The following is a 14,484-nucleotide window of genomic DNA, read 5'->3' as shown; positions in this document are numbered from 1 at the left end:
CATTGTAGGTACCTGTGTGTGGGGAGACCCATGGGAGCTCCTGTGGGCTGTATCTTGTGTGGCTCTGATCCATGAAGGGTGATCCCTGGGCATCCTCCCCTCCATCAGCCTTTCCCCTTTGTGTCCCCAGGGCTCGGAGATGAGAGGTGGCACGAAGGCCACGCCACGGTCTGGAGCCGGGCAGGCTCAGAGGAACTCCACCAATGCCACGCGCATCCCAGCAAAGACCCCCACGGCCCCTAAGACACCCCCCAGCTCCGGTAGGTGATGGTGAGCACGGGTGCTGCTGCCTCCCACGTTTGTCTGCTTTGGGGGTGCCCCCAGGCTCTCCATGCAGTTAGGTGGGGGTCACACGCAGCGCTAAGGCAGGGCATGGCCAGCAAGGTGAGGCCTGTGTGGTGACTGGGAGCTGCTCAGCCTTGTCACCAGGCTGTGTGTGCAGAGCTAGGGATGATTCCTCTGAAGGGAGCCTCTCTGGATGCTGCTTTTTCTGCTCTGTTTATACAGTTGCCAGTGTGTAGGAGAGGGCAGTTGCTTTATCCCTTTGGGATTTCCTTCAGTTTGGAAGATTTAGGCAGCTCCATTTGTTAATCCATCTCTTCCTTTTCTCTTGACAATATTTCACCAAGAGCGGGGGCAAGAGGATCAGTTTTTCGAGTGCAGGAATGGAGATTAGCACGTTCTTCTCAGAGAAGAAAACCCCAGAAAGCATCAGGTGTTGAATTCCCATTATAAATGGTGCTTTTCACTGAATATATATGTGTATACTTCATACTTAACCAGAGCTGCATAAAACCTTGAATCAATAAAATTTCCAGCTTTATTATGTTTAAACATCTTTCTCATTCATTAAACAGGCAGAAAGGAGCAGAAAAAACCACCTCCTGCAGCAGCAAAGTCCGAGAAAGGTGATGTCTAAGAGTTTTCTCCCATTTCTTCTCAAACTGGGGCCAGTTCTGAGCTGCTCAATGATCAGCCTTATTTAATGACATAAAAGTATTATTTATAAATGCTTCCAAATTCCTAACAGAAAAGTGGTTTTATCTATAGTTGGTCACTCGTGCTTGGGTGGGGGTCTTACCAATAAGCCAGTCAGTGAAGATATCTTCCTTCTGAAGGCAACTAGGAAATTGCCTTTAGTCACAGTTTTCACCTCAAAATGAAGTAGAAGAAAGTACAGCCGTCTCCCCCCTGCTGCTGGGCTGCAGTAGGAGCAGCAGGTGGGCCCTGGGGCCGGGCACATCAACCCCATACAGTCAGGCAGTGAGGGAGGAAAGGGTTGTGCACCCACGTTGCTTATCCTGTGCTTGCCTCCCTCTGTGTGCGAACTCCAGGTGAGCAGCCAAAGTCTGGAGACAGAAGCGGTTACAGCAGTCCCGGCTCCCCCGGGACTCCAGGCAGCCGTTCCCGCACTCCCTCTCTGCCCACCCCACCAGCCAGGGAGCCCAAGAAGGTGGCAGTGGTCCGCACACCACCCAAATCTCCTGCCTCTGCCAAGAGCCGCATCCAGCCGTCAGCCGCGCCTATGCCGGACCTCAAAAACGTCAAGTCCAAAATCGGCTCCACTGAAAACCTGAAGCACCAGCCCGGAGGTGGCAAGGTAAAGGTGGACTCTGCTTTCCCAGGGGCATGCCTGCAGGGACAGCGGGTGCTTGGTGCTGTGCCTGGGAGGGGAGAGCCCTGCCTGGAGCAGCAGCAGCCCGGCTGGGGTCAGACGTGCAGCAGCGGGCAGCCAGGCTGCAGCTGGTCTCCAGCCTGCTTCTGCTTTTCGAGTCTGTTGGGTTCACTGGGTTGGGGACTTGTCTGAAGTTGCTCGCTGGCTTAGTGCAGTGCAGCTGTCCTGCAGAGAGCTTGGGATGTGGCACGTCAACGCATGGACTGGCTGCCAGGGGATTGCCATTCCCTCGTGGTGTCCAGTGAAGGAGAGCACATTGTGACCTGCGGCCCTAAAGAGTCGCAGGGTCAGGGTTGTGTTTCTGCATCCTGTACTGTGGTCTGGAAGAGTCCCTTCAACGCTGCCTCCATTCCTCTGTCAGGGAGCAGGCAGGATGGTCTCCTCCTTGGGAGGCTCCCAGGCTGGGCACTGTTTTGAGGATGTTGTGATTTTGGATCCAGCTCTGTTGGCAAGATTCTGGATTGTGTTCTGCCGTTAGGCACTGTCTTGCTCCATGATGCATGGCCAGAACTGGGAGCATTGCTATCCATGCACCCGCTAGTGCTTTTCACTCCCAGAGAGGCTGTTTCACAAGCAGCAAAACGAACTCTGTGCTTCAGGTGTTTGGGAATGAGGGTCTCATGTTAAATTTTGCAAGCCCAGCAGAGGAGGGTTTGGGTGAGGGAATAGGATGAGCTAATCCATGCATGCAGCCCCAAGAGCAGCCATGTGGGGTCACACAGCTCCAGCTGAGGTGGTGGCTGCTCATAGAATCATTGAATCCCAGACTGGTTTGGGTTGGAAGTTCCAACCCCCTGCAGGGACCCCTTCCACTGGAGCAGCTTGCTCCAAGCCCCTGTGTCCAGCCTGGCCTTGAGCACTGCCAGGGATGGGGCAGCCACAGCTTCTCTGGGCACCCTGTGCCAGCGCCTCAGCACCCTCACAGGGGAGAACTTCTTCCCTCTATCCAGCCTGAACTTCCTCAGCACCCATCTGACCCTCTCTGCACTGCTCCCTTGCACTGTGTGGCTGTGTCCTTGCTGCATGGGTAGAGACAGGCCGGCACCTGGTTCCTCTGAGTGGTGCAGGCCCGGTGGCTCTTGTACACGTGTTCAGTGACAGACCTGCAGGTCTGATGGCTGCTGCAGTGAGGATTCCCCTCTGCTTGTGCCCTGCAGACCTTGCTCTGTGGCTGCTCATGCAGTGCATGCCATGCTGTGTGAGTGGGTAGCTCTGAACGTTTACCGCTGGCATGGGAGGAGGTTTGAGATGGCCTCTCTTCCCCATTTTAAATAGCAGCCTGCTTTTCCATTCCCTTCCGTGCTGGTGATTTACTGGGGAATGCACGTTTTGCTTTGTGCTGCAGACCTGGCTGTTGGACATGAGCAGAGCAGCACGTGTCCATCCAGCTGCCTGTGTTTGGGGGCCCTCCTCGTTTTCCTGCTTCAGTTTTTCCTGCTGCCCCCAGAAAATGCTGCTCTTGAGGGCCCCTCACATTCACTGTACATCACTTAAATTGTTTGCTCGTCCTTTTTAATCCTTTTTAATCCTTTTATGAGGGTCTTTTTTCTCTGCATCTCTGTCAGGCAACATGTTTATTGTTGTCACTGAATTGGAGACAATTCATTGCTCTTTGCAGGGGAGAATAGCAGGATGCTCTGCTGGGGATTTTGTAGGACACGAGGCTGCTCTTAGCAGAATGGTTGCAGCTGGAGCAGAAGGGGCTGATCCCACAAGTTTGATTTTAGGGTGGCCACAAGATGGGTCTGGAGCCTGCTCCCAGTGCACATTGCAGACCCCCAGCTTAGGGAAACAAATGACATGGGGCCCACACACCAGAAGTCAGCCGGGCCACATCTCTTCCAGTGTTTCTGCATTGTCTGAGCACTTCTGTTGTTGCTGGATCACTGAGTATGGCTCTGGCAAAGCCTGGTCTAGCTGAACCGCATCCTCATTTGCAGGATTAGCTGGTGTCAGACTTGGTAAATGGTGCTAGAGGCAGGAGACAGCTTTGGTGCTTCACTAGGGGGGTAGTGAGGAGCATGCTGGGGACGTGCTGGGATGGAGGGTGAGGTTGCCTGCTCAGCCAGCTTTGGGGACACTGTTGTCCAGGCACTGCATGTGCAGTGGGGTGTGGTGCTGCTCTCTTGGAGGATGCTCTGTCTCTGCCTCTCATGAGGGTTGTGCTTCAGATGGGCTTTCTCCTGAGGGATCACAGGCCTTGTGTGCCTGCTGGGTTTTACCTCTGGTTTATACTTGCACAGGTTGTAAAGCCACTCCAGTTCGTGTAGGGGAAGGAGCAGGGACAGTCTTCATCGTTGTGTTGTCTGGCATAACTGCTCCTGTGCATGGGGTCACTCCAGCATAGCTGCACTTCTAAAACCCAGACAGGGAAAACAGCTAAATTAGTACATACTAAATGGAAACAGCTTCATTAGCACAGAAATGTGTGTGTGGTGGGGAGGGCAGGCATGCCTGGGGACTAGAGGGTGACATTAGCGTGGTACGTGCTTCCTGCGTGGCACCAAGCCATTTCCAGCCCCTCTCCCAGGTGAGGTGTGTTAGGAATAGGCAATAGACATGTTGCATCTCCTGCCTTTGGGGTGGGCTTTCTCTCCGCTCTTATCTTTCCTCCTTCCACTGAGCTGAAGCTCAGTGCACTGGTGTTTGCTGCCCAGCAAGTTCCCTGGTTCGTTCAGTGACAGAGAATGGGGTGAGCTGGCTTTTTTCTGTTCTGTGGCTCTTCTCACTAGTGTTTATGGCCTGGAAACGCAGGCTGCCTCACTAGCCTGATGTATCCAATCTCTAGCTATAACCTGACCACCTCCATCTTCAGTTTCCAACCTGTGAGTTGACATATCTGTGCAGCAAGCCAGATATTCTCCTTAGCTCTTGGCATGGAAGGCAGGTTCCTGCTTGTAGGGGTGTAACACATGGTCAAGCTGCAGATGGTCATGTTGTTTCTCACACTCTTTTCTGGCTACCAAAGGTGCAGATTATTAATAAGAAGCTGGACTTTAGCAGCGTTCAATCCAAGTGTGGCTCAAAGGATAATATCAAACACATCCCGGGAGGAGGCAGTGTGAGTACCTTCACACTTTCAATGCACTATAATACTGCTGATTCTAAGTGGCATGTTGTGTACACTAAAGCGCTGATGCTATCTGCAGTGACCTGCCATCAGATAGCTATTGGTGACGTGCAATGACTCTTTTCTGGCTACCAAAGGTGCAGATTGTTAATCAGAAGTTGGACTTTAGCAGCGTTCAATCCAGGTGTGGCTCAAAGGATAATATCAAACACATCCCGGGAGGAGGCAGTGTGAGTACCTTCACACTTTCAATGCACTGTAATAATCCTGACTCTCAGTGGCATGTTGTGTACACTAAAGCGCCGATGCTATCTGCCGTCAGATAGCCATTGGTGATGTGCTGTCCTTTAACCCCATTAACCCAAAAGACATGGTGAGATGAGCCTTAACAAGTCCTGTACATGCCTGACATGGACAGAACTAACTGACCCGCGCAGCAGCCATGTCTGTAACAAAACATCCCATTAACTGGAAGGTTTGACACTACCTGGAAGGCTCGATGCCTCATTGTCTGCAGGATGGGTGGCCTCTGGCAGACAGTGACGTAGTTGCTGATGCAGTAGACAGATTCATAAGCAAGCACAGTCCTTGTTGCTTAATAGACTGCTAAATTGCACATGACTGCACAACATGTGAACGTGCAGGTTCCTGCCCATTCCCATCAGGCCAGTATGATCCATGCAAATACTAAGCTTCTGTTTGCTATGTCCAGCAGTGCCCGTGGAGGCTGAGCCTAAAATAATACTGAGTGAATTGATCGGAGCGCTGGCATTTCCAGCTATTCCCAGATAAACAGCTGGACTCAGCTTTCCGTTACTGTGCCAGAAACCTGGAGAAACTCCACAGAGGTTGGTGGATTTACACCAGTCCCTCTGGAGACATTGTGGGTCTGGGCAAGATGATGGGCAAGAGGAGGGTGCATCACTGAGACCCCAAACAGTGTGACCCAGGGGCTGTGGTTGCCTGGTCTGAGGAAGCTGTCTGGTGCCTCTCAGATGTTCCTGATGGATTTTCTTTGTGCTGTTTTTGATCCCTATGGATGCCCTCCCTGAGAAACTGAGCATTGCAGAGGGCTTGGCATGTAAGCATTGGGACATAAGAGGGAGGTTGCAAACCCAGTTAAATTTGATGTCATTCTGCATTTATTTAACAGGCCAGAGGAGCTGCTTTGCAGAGGTCACACCTCTGTGAAGCAGGTTCCGTGCTTGTTCTGCTCTTTCTTACCCCAGGGTCCTGCTCTGGCTTGGACTGCTTGGTGCTTGGTGGACCACTTGTGACACCAGGAGTTAGTGTTCCTCATGAATCACCTGTGCTGTGGCTGGTCATGAGCTTCAGCACAGTGTGGTGAGCTCATCCTTGTCTCCACGGAGAGCTCACTCCACAGGCAAGCATTTGCAGCTGTAGTGGGTTAAGAATTATATGGATTTTTGACTGGAGGTTGTCATCCCTCCCCAGGCTCTGCCAGCAGTGAAAATAGTGGGATCACTGCCTGGCTGCTGTGACATGGAGAGCAGCAGCTCAGCTCTGGGTGCTCGGACCAAAGCCATGTGTCAACGTGGCTGTCCTGGGCCAGAGTTGTGTCTTGGGGCACCTTGGACAGAGGGGCAACGAGAGCACCAGGGCTTGATGGCCGCCACACCTCACCCCTCCTCTGCTGCTTCAGGAGGAATGAGCTGGTGCTGCAGGGACCTGGGGTTGGTACCTCTGTTTTTGAAGCCAGTGGATGCTCCAGCAAAGTGATGCGTTAGGCAGAAGTTGACCTAAGCATTGCTGATGTGGAGAGGTGGGACCCCCAGGTGTCTGTTTCCCAGGCAAGCAACTCTGTTAAAATGGGGAGGCCCCTTCTCTGCTCCCCATCAGGATGGTAAGGGGTTAATGGAATCTGTAAAACGAGAGAACTTCAATTGCTGATAGCTTGCTCTGGAAATGGGAGGTCTTTCAGTGCCAGGTCTCAGTGGTGCCTGAATTCCTCATAGGCCCTTGGGTCACACTGGGATTAGAAAGGCATCGACTGTCCTTTTGGGATCTGCTTCCTGCCTCCTGCCTTCACTGTGCTTTCCTCCTGCCCTGTGCATCAAAGGTGTGATCTTTCCCCAGCACTGTCTCTATGTCTGTGTCTGCCATGTGCTCCCAGAGCCAGGGGTTGCTCTTCTCCCCTCTCTCTGTCTCCACTCTCTGTCAAATGTGCTTTTAGATATGCGTGAGCATCGAGACAAGGTAGGCCCCTGGCTCCATGTGTGGGTAGGATTGGATGGTGGCACTGAGCCTCTCTTTCCCTGTTCTTTTCCTTGCTGCACGATGGAGGGGGAGTGTTTCTCAGTGCTGTGCACAACCACGGTCCAGCACCTAGCTCTGAGAGTGATGGGGCCAGCAGGAGAACTGGAGGATGCACCTTCACCCTGGGGCTTTTGAGTCAGCACAGGGTGCTTGGGTGCAATGGAGAGCAGTGGCTACAGTGAATCCTTTGTGCTAACTCTTGGTCCGGAGGCTGCCTGCCTGCTTGGAGGGATGAGCTTCTTTGCTGAGGTGCCTTTGGTGGTGGCACGTCTTTCCCGAGACCTGTGCACTGTGTGCAGCACACAGTGAAGGCACAGAGAGCAGCATATGCTTCCCGTGAAGTCCAGGCTATGGCTGAGAGCCAGACTCTTCCCTGTGAGTAGGAACCGACCTTGAGGTGCTGCTGATCTCGTTTCTCCTGCGCAGCCCCACTAGTACAGCAAGTAGTGTGCTGATCCACACAAAACCAGGGTCCAAGGGCGCTTCTGGCCTTATGGGGATGTTTTCTCACCCCTTGTCTCCTGCTCCTGACGTAGCTGGTGTGTCTGTGCTGTGGTTGCTGTCCCTGACAGACCCCTGCAGTGGTTTGGTTGGTGTTTTCCAGTGTGGTGTTTAAACCTCTAACGTTACCACTAAACAGCTCCCGTTACCCGTTCCTCATGTCCTCGTGTGTGCGTCTCGTGTCACCCAGTGTCTGTGTGCAAGAGGCCCTGGCCCCACACTGGGCACGGCACCGCCTGGGATGGGGCAGTGTCACGGGATTGCTGGAGATGGGATGGGTAAAACAAGTGAAAACCAGAGCTTAATGTCATGAAATGCTGTTGTGGATCGATAACTGGCATTGCCAGTTGAATTTCTGTAATGGGAACTCCTGCCTGACAGTTAACCTTTGCCTTGCCTTTTTGGTTTTTTTAACCCTGGTTTCCATTACAGCGTCTTTCAGAAATGCATATTTTGGTCACTCTTTTATTAAAAGTTCTGTGCACATTGATCATTTCTGTTCTTTCAGTTTTTGTGGACATAAGCTTTATGTTTTACACCAGAAAAGGTATTTATTTTTTACATTTTTCTCTCTGGTATTATTTCCTTCTTTTGGATGATGTGTATGCAAATCTGAATTAATCACCACTCCACTTTCTCTCTCACTTTAAGCACTTTAAAATTGCCTCTACTTCTCCCCTCTGTGGAGAGGTGATCTCGTGCATGCTGACATGTTAAAGAGAGGCTACTGCACACGGGCATTAATGATCTCCCATTTCTGATGACAGTTTCTTCTGTATCTTTAATCTTCCTGGGGTTTAAGCTGTCCTTTCCCTTGACTCCAGATCAGGTGCCGGTGTGTGTTGTGCCTCCCCCTCCCCACTCGCCCGTGGTGGCCATCCCCTCACTGCCTTCTCCTTTCTCGTACGGACAGGTTCAAATCGTTTACAAGCCAGTCGACCTGAGCCACGTGACATCCAAATGTGGTTCCCTGGGCAACATCCATCACAAACCAGGTACCCGTTGACTCTGCAGCACTGGGTGCGGGTCCTCGGGAGCTCACAGACTGCTTCCTGGTGTGCACTGGGAGATGGGAGAGGGTTGGAGTGCTTCTCTTCACTCCCTGCACTACAGACCTGAGCATCAGAGCGAGCCCTGGGGTGCTGGACACTGTTCCCAGCTCAGTGACTGTTGGATCCTCTCCAATGTGCCTGACTGCTCGGTTGTAGGGGAGGGGTCTGGTGTGATCCGTGAAGGTGCCAACACCTCCCTCTAAAGGGAGGTGTTTAGGAACACAGAGGGGGGACTGCTGGTGTTCCATGGGGTCAGGTTAGCTCCCAGCCCTTGGTTCTGTACAACAATTGAGATGCCTGTCAGCTCTGCACAGCGTCCTTTGGAAAATCTGATTCCCATTCGCCCTGGCTCTGGGGTTTCCCCCATCACCCTGGGCTCCCTCTTGCTGCTGTTTTCCTGCTCCTCACCCTCTGCTCTGCCTCAGAGTGCCCTGGTTGAGCCGCCTCAGTCGGCTGGCACAGCAGCTAACCCAGCCCGTGCTCTTCTCTTGCAGGCGGTGGCCAGGTGGAGGTGAAATCTGAGAAACTGGACTTCAAAGATAAGGTGCAGTCGAAAATCGGGTCCTTAGATAACATCAGCCACGTCCCTGGAGGAGGAAATAAAAAGGTAAAGGGGCACTGGGTCGAGAAGAGGCGTTGCTGTTCTGCTGCAGGGGTCTGTCTGCCCTGTGAGCAGGCGTGTGAGCAAAGAGTGGTCCAGAAGGTCCTGCTCACACAGCTCATGTCTAGAGCCCGCGGCCTCCCCTCTCTGCCTGCCAGGCAGCACTTCTTTCCCAGTGCTTGGGACAGTGCTCTAGTGTGGTGTGGTCTGTGCTGCCCTCAGAAGAAAGGGGATCTCCTCTTCCTTCAAGTCGCAGGCTCTGAGCCAAGGCTGACTGAGGGCTGTGCAGGGACTGGTGTGTGCGTGGGGGGACTTAAATTGAGAGACAAAAGCCAGGTTGGGTGAAATACTGAGAACCTGGGGTGAGCCGTTCCTGCCAGGGCTTCAGTGGTGGCTTCACAGGAAGTCTTAGCTAAGTAATGGACCTCTACAACCCCTCTTCAAGGACAGCCACGTCCCTTGCAGGCAGGAGCAGGGCGATCAGGTGAGCAGAGAGTTGTGTTTCCAGCCTGGCGGCACACGTGGTTGGATTTCTCTAGGGAAAAGTGGGATTTATCTTGCTTGGTTTTCAAACACTTTTTTCTCAGTGGGAGGGGAAGTTCTGTTTCAGTTCCTGTGTTCTGGCACTTGGCTCTTGGCCACGTTTGCTCTGTGCACTCCCAGCTCTTTGCTGACCTCTGGCTGAGGGATAGCTTGACTTCCTTACCCTTCTTCTCTCTGCTGCTACGCATCAGACTGCCCTGTGCTTCACTAAGCCCGTTTCCATCACTTTTATTCCAGTGATGATTCTTTCACATCCTGGCGCATTCACTGGGCTGTAGTTTGAAGAACTTGCCTTTTGGAGGGGTAAAGGTGTGACTCAGCAGTGGCATCACCTGCCTCAGCTTTCATGTGGCAGCTTCCCATACCCTGCCTAAATCCTGGAGGTGCAGCATGAGTTCAGATGCTGCCTCAGATGCCTGCCTTTGTCCAGCCCGTTTTTCCCTTGGCGCCAGGGACCATCCTCAGGCAGTGCTGCTCTGAGGTGAGATGCTCTGTCCGCAGGGAGGGGGCAGGACACAGTTGAGACCCATCAGCCCTCCATGTAGGGCGGCTGAGAGCAGCTCTGCTGCTCCTTCCCCAGCCTTTCCCATGTCTGCTCCTTGCTCTGCAACGCAGAAGATCCAGGATTGGCCACACAGTCCCCAGCTCTTCAGGCTGAAGCCTGGTTCGTGTGCTTCTTCCTCTTGCATTGGGTTTCCTGTGGGGAGCTGAGTGCTCTGAGCTCTGCCACGTACCTGCGCCCACGGCGGCAGCTCTCCTTGGCTGCACATGGAAGGCTTTCCTCCTCTCTTCAAAGGCAGCTGCTGTTCTTCCTCTGAGCCAGTGAAGGACCCTGTTTTTCAACTCTTTTTCTGCCCAGTTTTCTATTTCCTTTCTTTTTTGTCCTTTTTCCTGCTGGTTGACACTGATTGGATCTTGGGTCTTGTTGCTGATGCGTTTTTTGCACCCCACCGCCCTGGGCGGGTTTCTTCACCTGTAGAGAGAGAAAGGCAAGGAAGACAAGACCCGGCCCCAGGCTGCTCAGACCCCAAGCCCAGACCCTGCTGGGTTCCAGGCCCTGGTGCTGGAGCCACTCAGCCCCCCGGAGAGCCAGCTCCCAGCCTTGCACTTGGCTGGGGAGGGCACCAGTAAGTAGCAAACCTGATCCACTGCACCTCTGCTCGTCAGGAGAAGAGGGGTTTGGCTCATGGGAGCAGCGCTTGGTGGCCAGCTGGGCTGCGGGGTAAGGGGAAGCTTTGTGTGCTATGTGGGAATCCCACCCTTCCCGTAAAGCTTTGCTGGGGCAGTGGGAGCAGCCGCCGCCACACCGGGAAGGATTTGGCAGCATCCCTGGATGCTCCAGTCCTGTTGTGCCTGAGGACTGGGGGGCACTGGGGGCATCGTGCCAACAAACCGAGCTTTCCTCCTGGCTGTGCAGCAGCGACGGAGCCGTTTGCAGGTACAAACGGCCTCGCGTGTGCGGTCGGCGTCGTCCCCCCCGCTCAGCACCTGCTGCTCTCGTTGCAGATTGAGACCCACAAGCTGACCTTCCGCGAGAACGCCAAAGCCAAGACCGACCACGGCGCCGAAATCGTGTACAAGTCCCCCACCATCTCCGGAGATGCCTCCCCGCGCCGCCTTAGCAACGTCTCCTCCACCGGCAGCATCAACCTGGTGGACTCCCCGCAGCTCGCCACGTTAGCCGACGAGGTGTCCGCTTCGCTGGCCAAGCAGGGCTTGTGATCGCGGCCCGGCGGGCAGAGAGGAGGGGAGACGACGAGAGAGAAAAGAAATAAGAAAGGAAAACAAAACATAATAATCTGGCCTTCTTCCTCTGTTCCTTTTACAGCTGCTTCCCCCCCGTCCCCCCACTGGTTAATGATTTAACCTGCTTTTACTGTTCATTCAGCTCTAGCTCCAGGACTTCAAAATCAGTGACACTATGAGGTAGAAAACCTCCTCTCCCCCTGCTCCTCTGAGCGCACAGCCCCTGCCCCTCCCTGCTCCCCCCTGTGAGGTCCCTCAGCCCCCTGTAAGCTCCCCTGACCCGCTGCGAGGTCCCTCGCAGCCCCAGCCCTGGCAGGGACCGTGTTCACCACCCCAGAACGCAGGGAGGGGATGGAGGGGCTGACCCGACCCCCCCCTGCGCCGCAATGGGGTCCTCATGGGAAGGGGATGTCGCCTGCCCACCGCTGCCCGGGCTGGAGGGCCGGCCTGCAGGCAGCACAGGCAGGGCTGTGGGTGCCGCAGCCGGGAGGTGCCCTCCCTTCCCGCGTTAAATTTGCCTGCTGATTTGGAAGAACCCGTTTGTTTCCCCCCTGCAAGCCGAGCTGTGGATGAAGGTAATGCCAGGCACCCCCAGCCCCGCTCCCAGCTCCGGCAGCTGGAGTCCCGCTTGGCACCGGGGTGGCCCCTTGCGGAAGCGGCCCCGCTCGGCCCCTTCCCCTCTCCGTGGCCGTGCTGGAACCGCTGAGTGGATGAGTAGAGGCTTTCCCCCCTAATTCCTTTGGCAGCCCCTCGTGTCGTAGAGTAGATTTGTCTGTAGCTGCTTGGACCGTGCAGGGTGATTGTTTTCCTGAACGAGCATGTGTTTCAGATAATGCTAATAAACGCTGTCAGTGGTTGTGAGCTGCTCCTGGCGAGGGGGAGGCCCCAGCTCCGGCACCGCATGTCTGCCGGGCACCGGGGGGGGCCCTGCACCTCCCCAGGGCCGGGATGGGGGATGAGGGGCACTCGCAGCTCCCAGGCTGGGGTGGCCCCCGGATTTGGGTGCAGGTTGTGACGTTTTGGGGTTGTTCTTTCTTTTGTTTCCCCTGCAAGGTCAGCTAAAGGGATGGCGGAAGTGGCAGCTCCACGGCTCTGCTGGTCCCGTGCCTTTGGCAGCGGTAGGAGACAACTGGGAGGACGTGAGGCGGGTTCTTATGGGCAGCTCCCTCTGGTCCCATCCTGCGCTTGGGGGCCGGAGGCTGCTCCTGGCACTGCCGTGATCCTGCCTTGAGTTTGCAGCATGTTGCCCCTCACGACGTCCTTCACCCGCCACCACACAGGGAGCAGAGCTGGTCCATTTAACCCTCCTGCTGCTTTCACCCCTGTGGCACCCCGGGGAGCATGCGGGTGCCCCGGGGCTGCGCTGCGGCCGTCCCCGTGTGCCCCATCCTTCTACAACCAAAGAGGCTGAGAAGTGCTCAGCGCGTCCCCCCTGCCAGGGAGCCCCCAGCGTGGGGCCGGAGCTTGGCTGCTGCTGGGCACAGCGGGGGTTTCTCAGGGCAGGAGCCGATTCCGCCCCCCAACTGCTGCGGCCTCTGTGGGCTCCAGCGCGTTCCTCTCCGGAGCCTGCCCAGCACCAGAGGAGGACGCTTGTGCTGGGGGGCCAGGGCAGCCCCAGGAGCTGCTTCGCTGCTGGGGAGAGGCTGGTCCAGCACCACCGCGAGCCAGTCCCGTGCCAGCCCCTGCGTCTCTTGCGCCGCTGCCTCTGGTTGTAAAGATGCTGCGCGCCCCTCTGTGACCTGTGTGGGTGCGGGATGGAGGAGCTGCTGCGCTGCGTTAGCCCCCCGTAACGCAAGTGGGAGACCCCCCGCTTTAAACTCTGTTTGGCTGCGGGATGGTGCATGGCTGAGCCCCCCATCCTGGCCCTCGGCTGAGCTCCATCCTGCAGCCCCATCCCCACCGCATCCCCCCAGCCCAGCCCCATCCACCCACCGCAGCGCCCCAGCCACGGCCCCAGCCCCAGCCCCGACCCCACATCAGACCCCGGCCCGAGGGTGACTGCGAGCAGCCGGACCCGGCTGTTCCTTTCCTCCTCCCACATCTTGGTGTGAAAAGGGGGAAATCCGGCACCGAGCCCCAAACCCGTGTTTTCTGCACTCAAAAAGATGAATTCCTGATGCTTGGTCAAGCCCTTCCGGTGTCGGTGCCGGCGGTGCGGGCAGCCCCGCGAGGGGAGGGAAGGTTTGATCTCAGTGTATCATCATTTAGCTTAGCTTCTGTCTGTGCCTGTCCATAGTGTGTCGTGCGTTAACAACTGGTTTACACTGTTGCCGTAAAAGTGGATTTGGAAATAAAGTCCTTACTACGAGAACCGGCGCCGTGTCTGCACGGGGGAGCAGTGGGGAGCAGTGGGGAGCAATGGAGCACAGGGGAAGGATGGGGGATGAGGGCAATGGGGCTGTTTCCTCAGCTGTGGAAGAGGGCAAAGGCAGCTGCTCTGAGCCCCAGTGATGCCTCACGCCGCTGCCCCAGTTCCAGCCCGTGATCCCCCCCGTTACCCACACCAGATCCACTCGTGCACCGTTTGTTTCCAGCCCGGTGCAGCCGCTGCTGCTTGCTTTGGGGGTTGGTTTTCCCCTCCCCTATTGATCGCTCAGACCAGGCCAGGGCTGCCCACGCTGCTGCTGCCTCTGGACCCCCCTCCCCATCACCACCCCAGGCACCATCATCACCTCCATCACCAGCCCCATCCCGCGGCCCCTCCGCTCCATGGGGCACAAGCTGAGGTTCCCTGCTCTTGCCTGGTCAGGACTTGGCTCCTGTGCCCTGCAACCCCCCAGTGCCCACAGCAAAACCCACCCCGAGGTGCAGTGACCCCAAAGCACCCAACACCCCCCCCCGACCTTGTTGTAAAGGGGCGCGGAAGCAGCGGATGCTCCCCCGCATCCGTCCCCCCCTGCCGCTCACAAACAGACGGCACCAAAACGCTTGGTTTTAATGGTGGTTTTTTTTTAATCTTTTCTCCTTTTTTTTTGATTTTTTTTGTTTTTTATAAGCACGTTCGTGCTTTGCCAACAGA

General features: G+C 55.5%; 1 protein-coding gene across 22 annotated transcripts in view; it reads left to right on the top strand.

Annotated features, from left to right (window-relative positions):
* Positions 1–12,326, top strand: part of MAPT (microtubule associated protein tau) — a 43,557-nt gene extending 31,231 nt beyond the window's left edge. For 11 of the 22 annotated variants that reach the window (XM_062633820.1, XM_062633813.1, XM_062633810.1 and 8 more), the window contains 8 exons: positions 131–260; positions 858–908; positions 1,335–1,600; positions 4,644–4,736; positions 4,883–4,975; positions 8,437–8,518; positions 9,070–9,182; positions 11,226–12,326. In XM_062633820.1, coding sequence (XP_062489804.1) covers positions 131–260; positions 858–908; positions 1,335–1,600; positions 4,644–4,736; positions 4,883–4,975; positions 8,437–8,518; positions 9,070–9,182; positions 11,226–11,441 — 1,044 coding nt within the window. In that variant the 3' untranslated portion in view covers positions 11,442–12,326. Of the gene's footprint in view, positions 1–130; positions 261–857; positions 909–1,334; positions 1,601–4,643; positions 4,737–4,882; positions 4,976–8,031; positions 8,283–8,436; positions 8,519–9,069; positions 9,189–10,698; positions 10,855–11,225 lie in introns of those variants that run through there. The other 11 variants (XM_062633825.1, XM_062633826.1, XM_062633823.1 and 8 more) reach the window with 7 other exon arrangements.
* Positions 12,327–14,484: the final 2,158 nt, after the last annotated feature.

Source organism: Pezoporus occidentalis, unplaced genomic scaffold (genome assembly GCF_034315485.1).
Source record: "Pezoporus occidentalis ecotype Australia unplaced genomic scaffold, CSIRO_AGI_Poc_V1 ctg404, whole genome shotgun sequence".
Lineage (NCBI taxonomy): Eukaryota > Metazoa > Chordata > Aves > Psittaciformes > Psittacidae > Pezoporus > Pezoporus occidentalis.
This window is presented reverse-complemented; position numbering and strand designations above follow the sequence as displayed.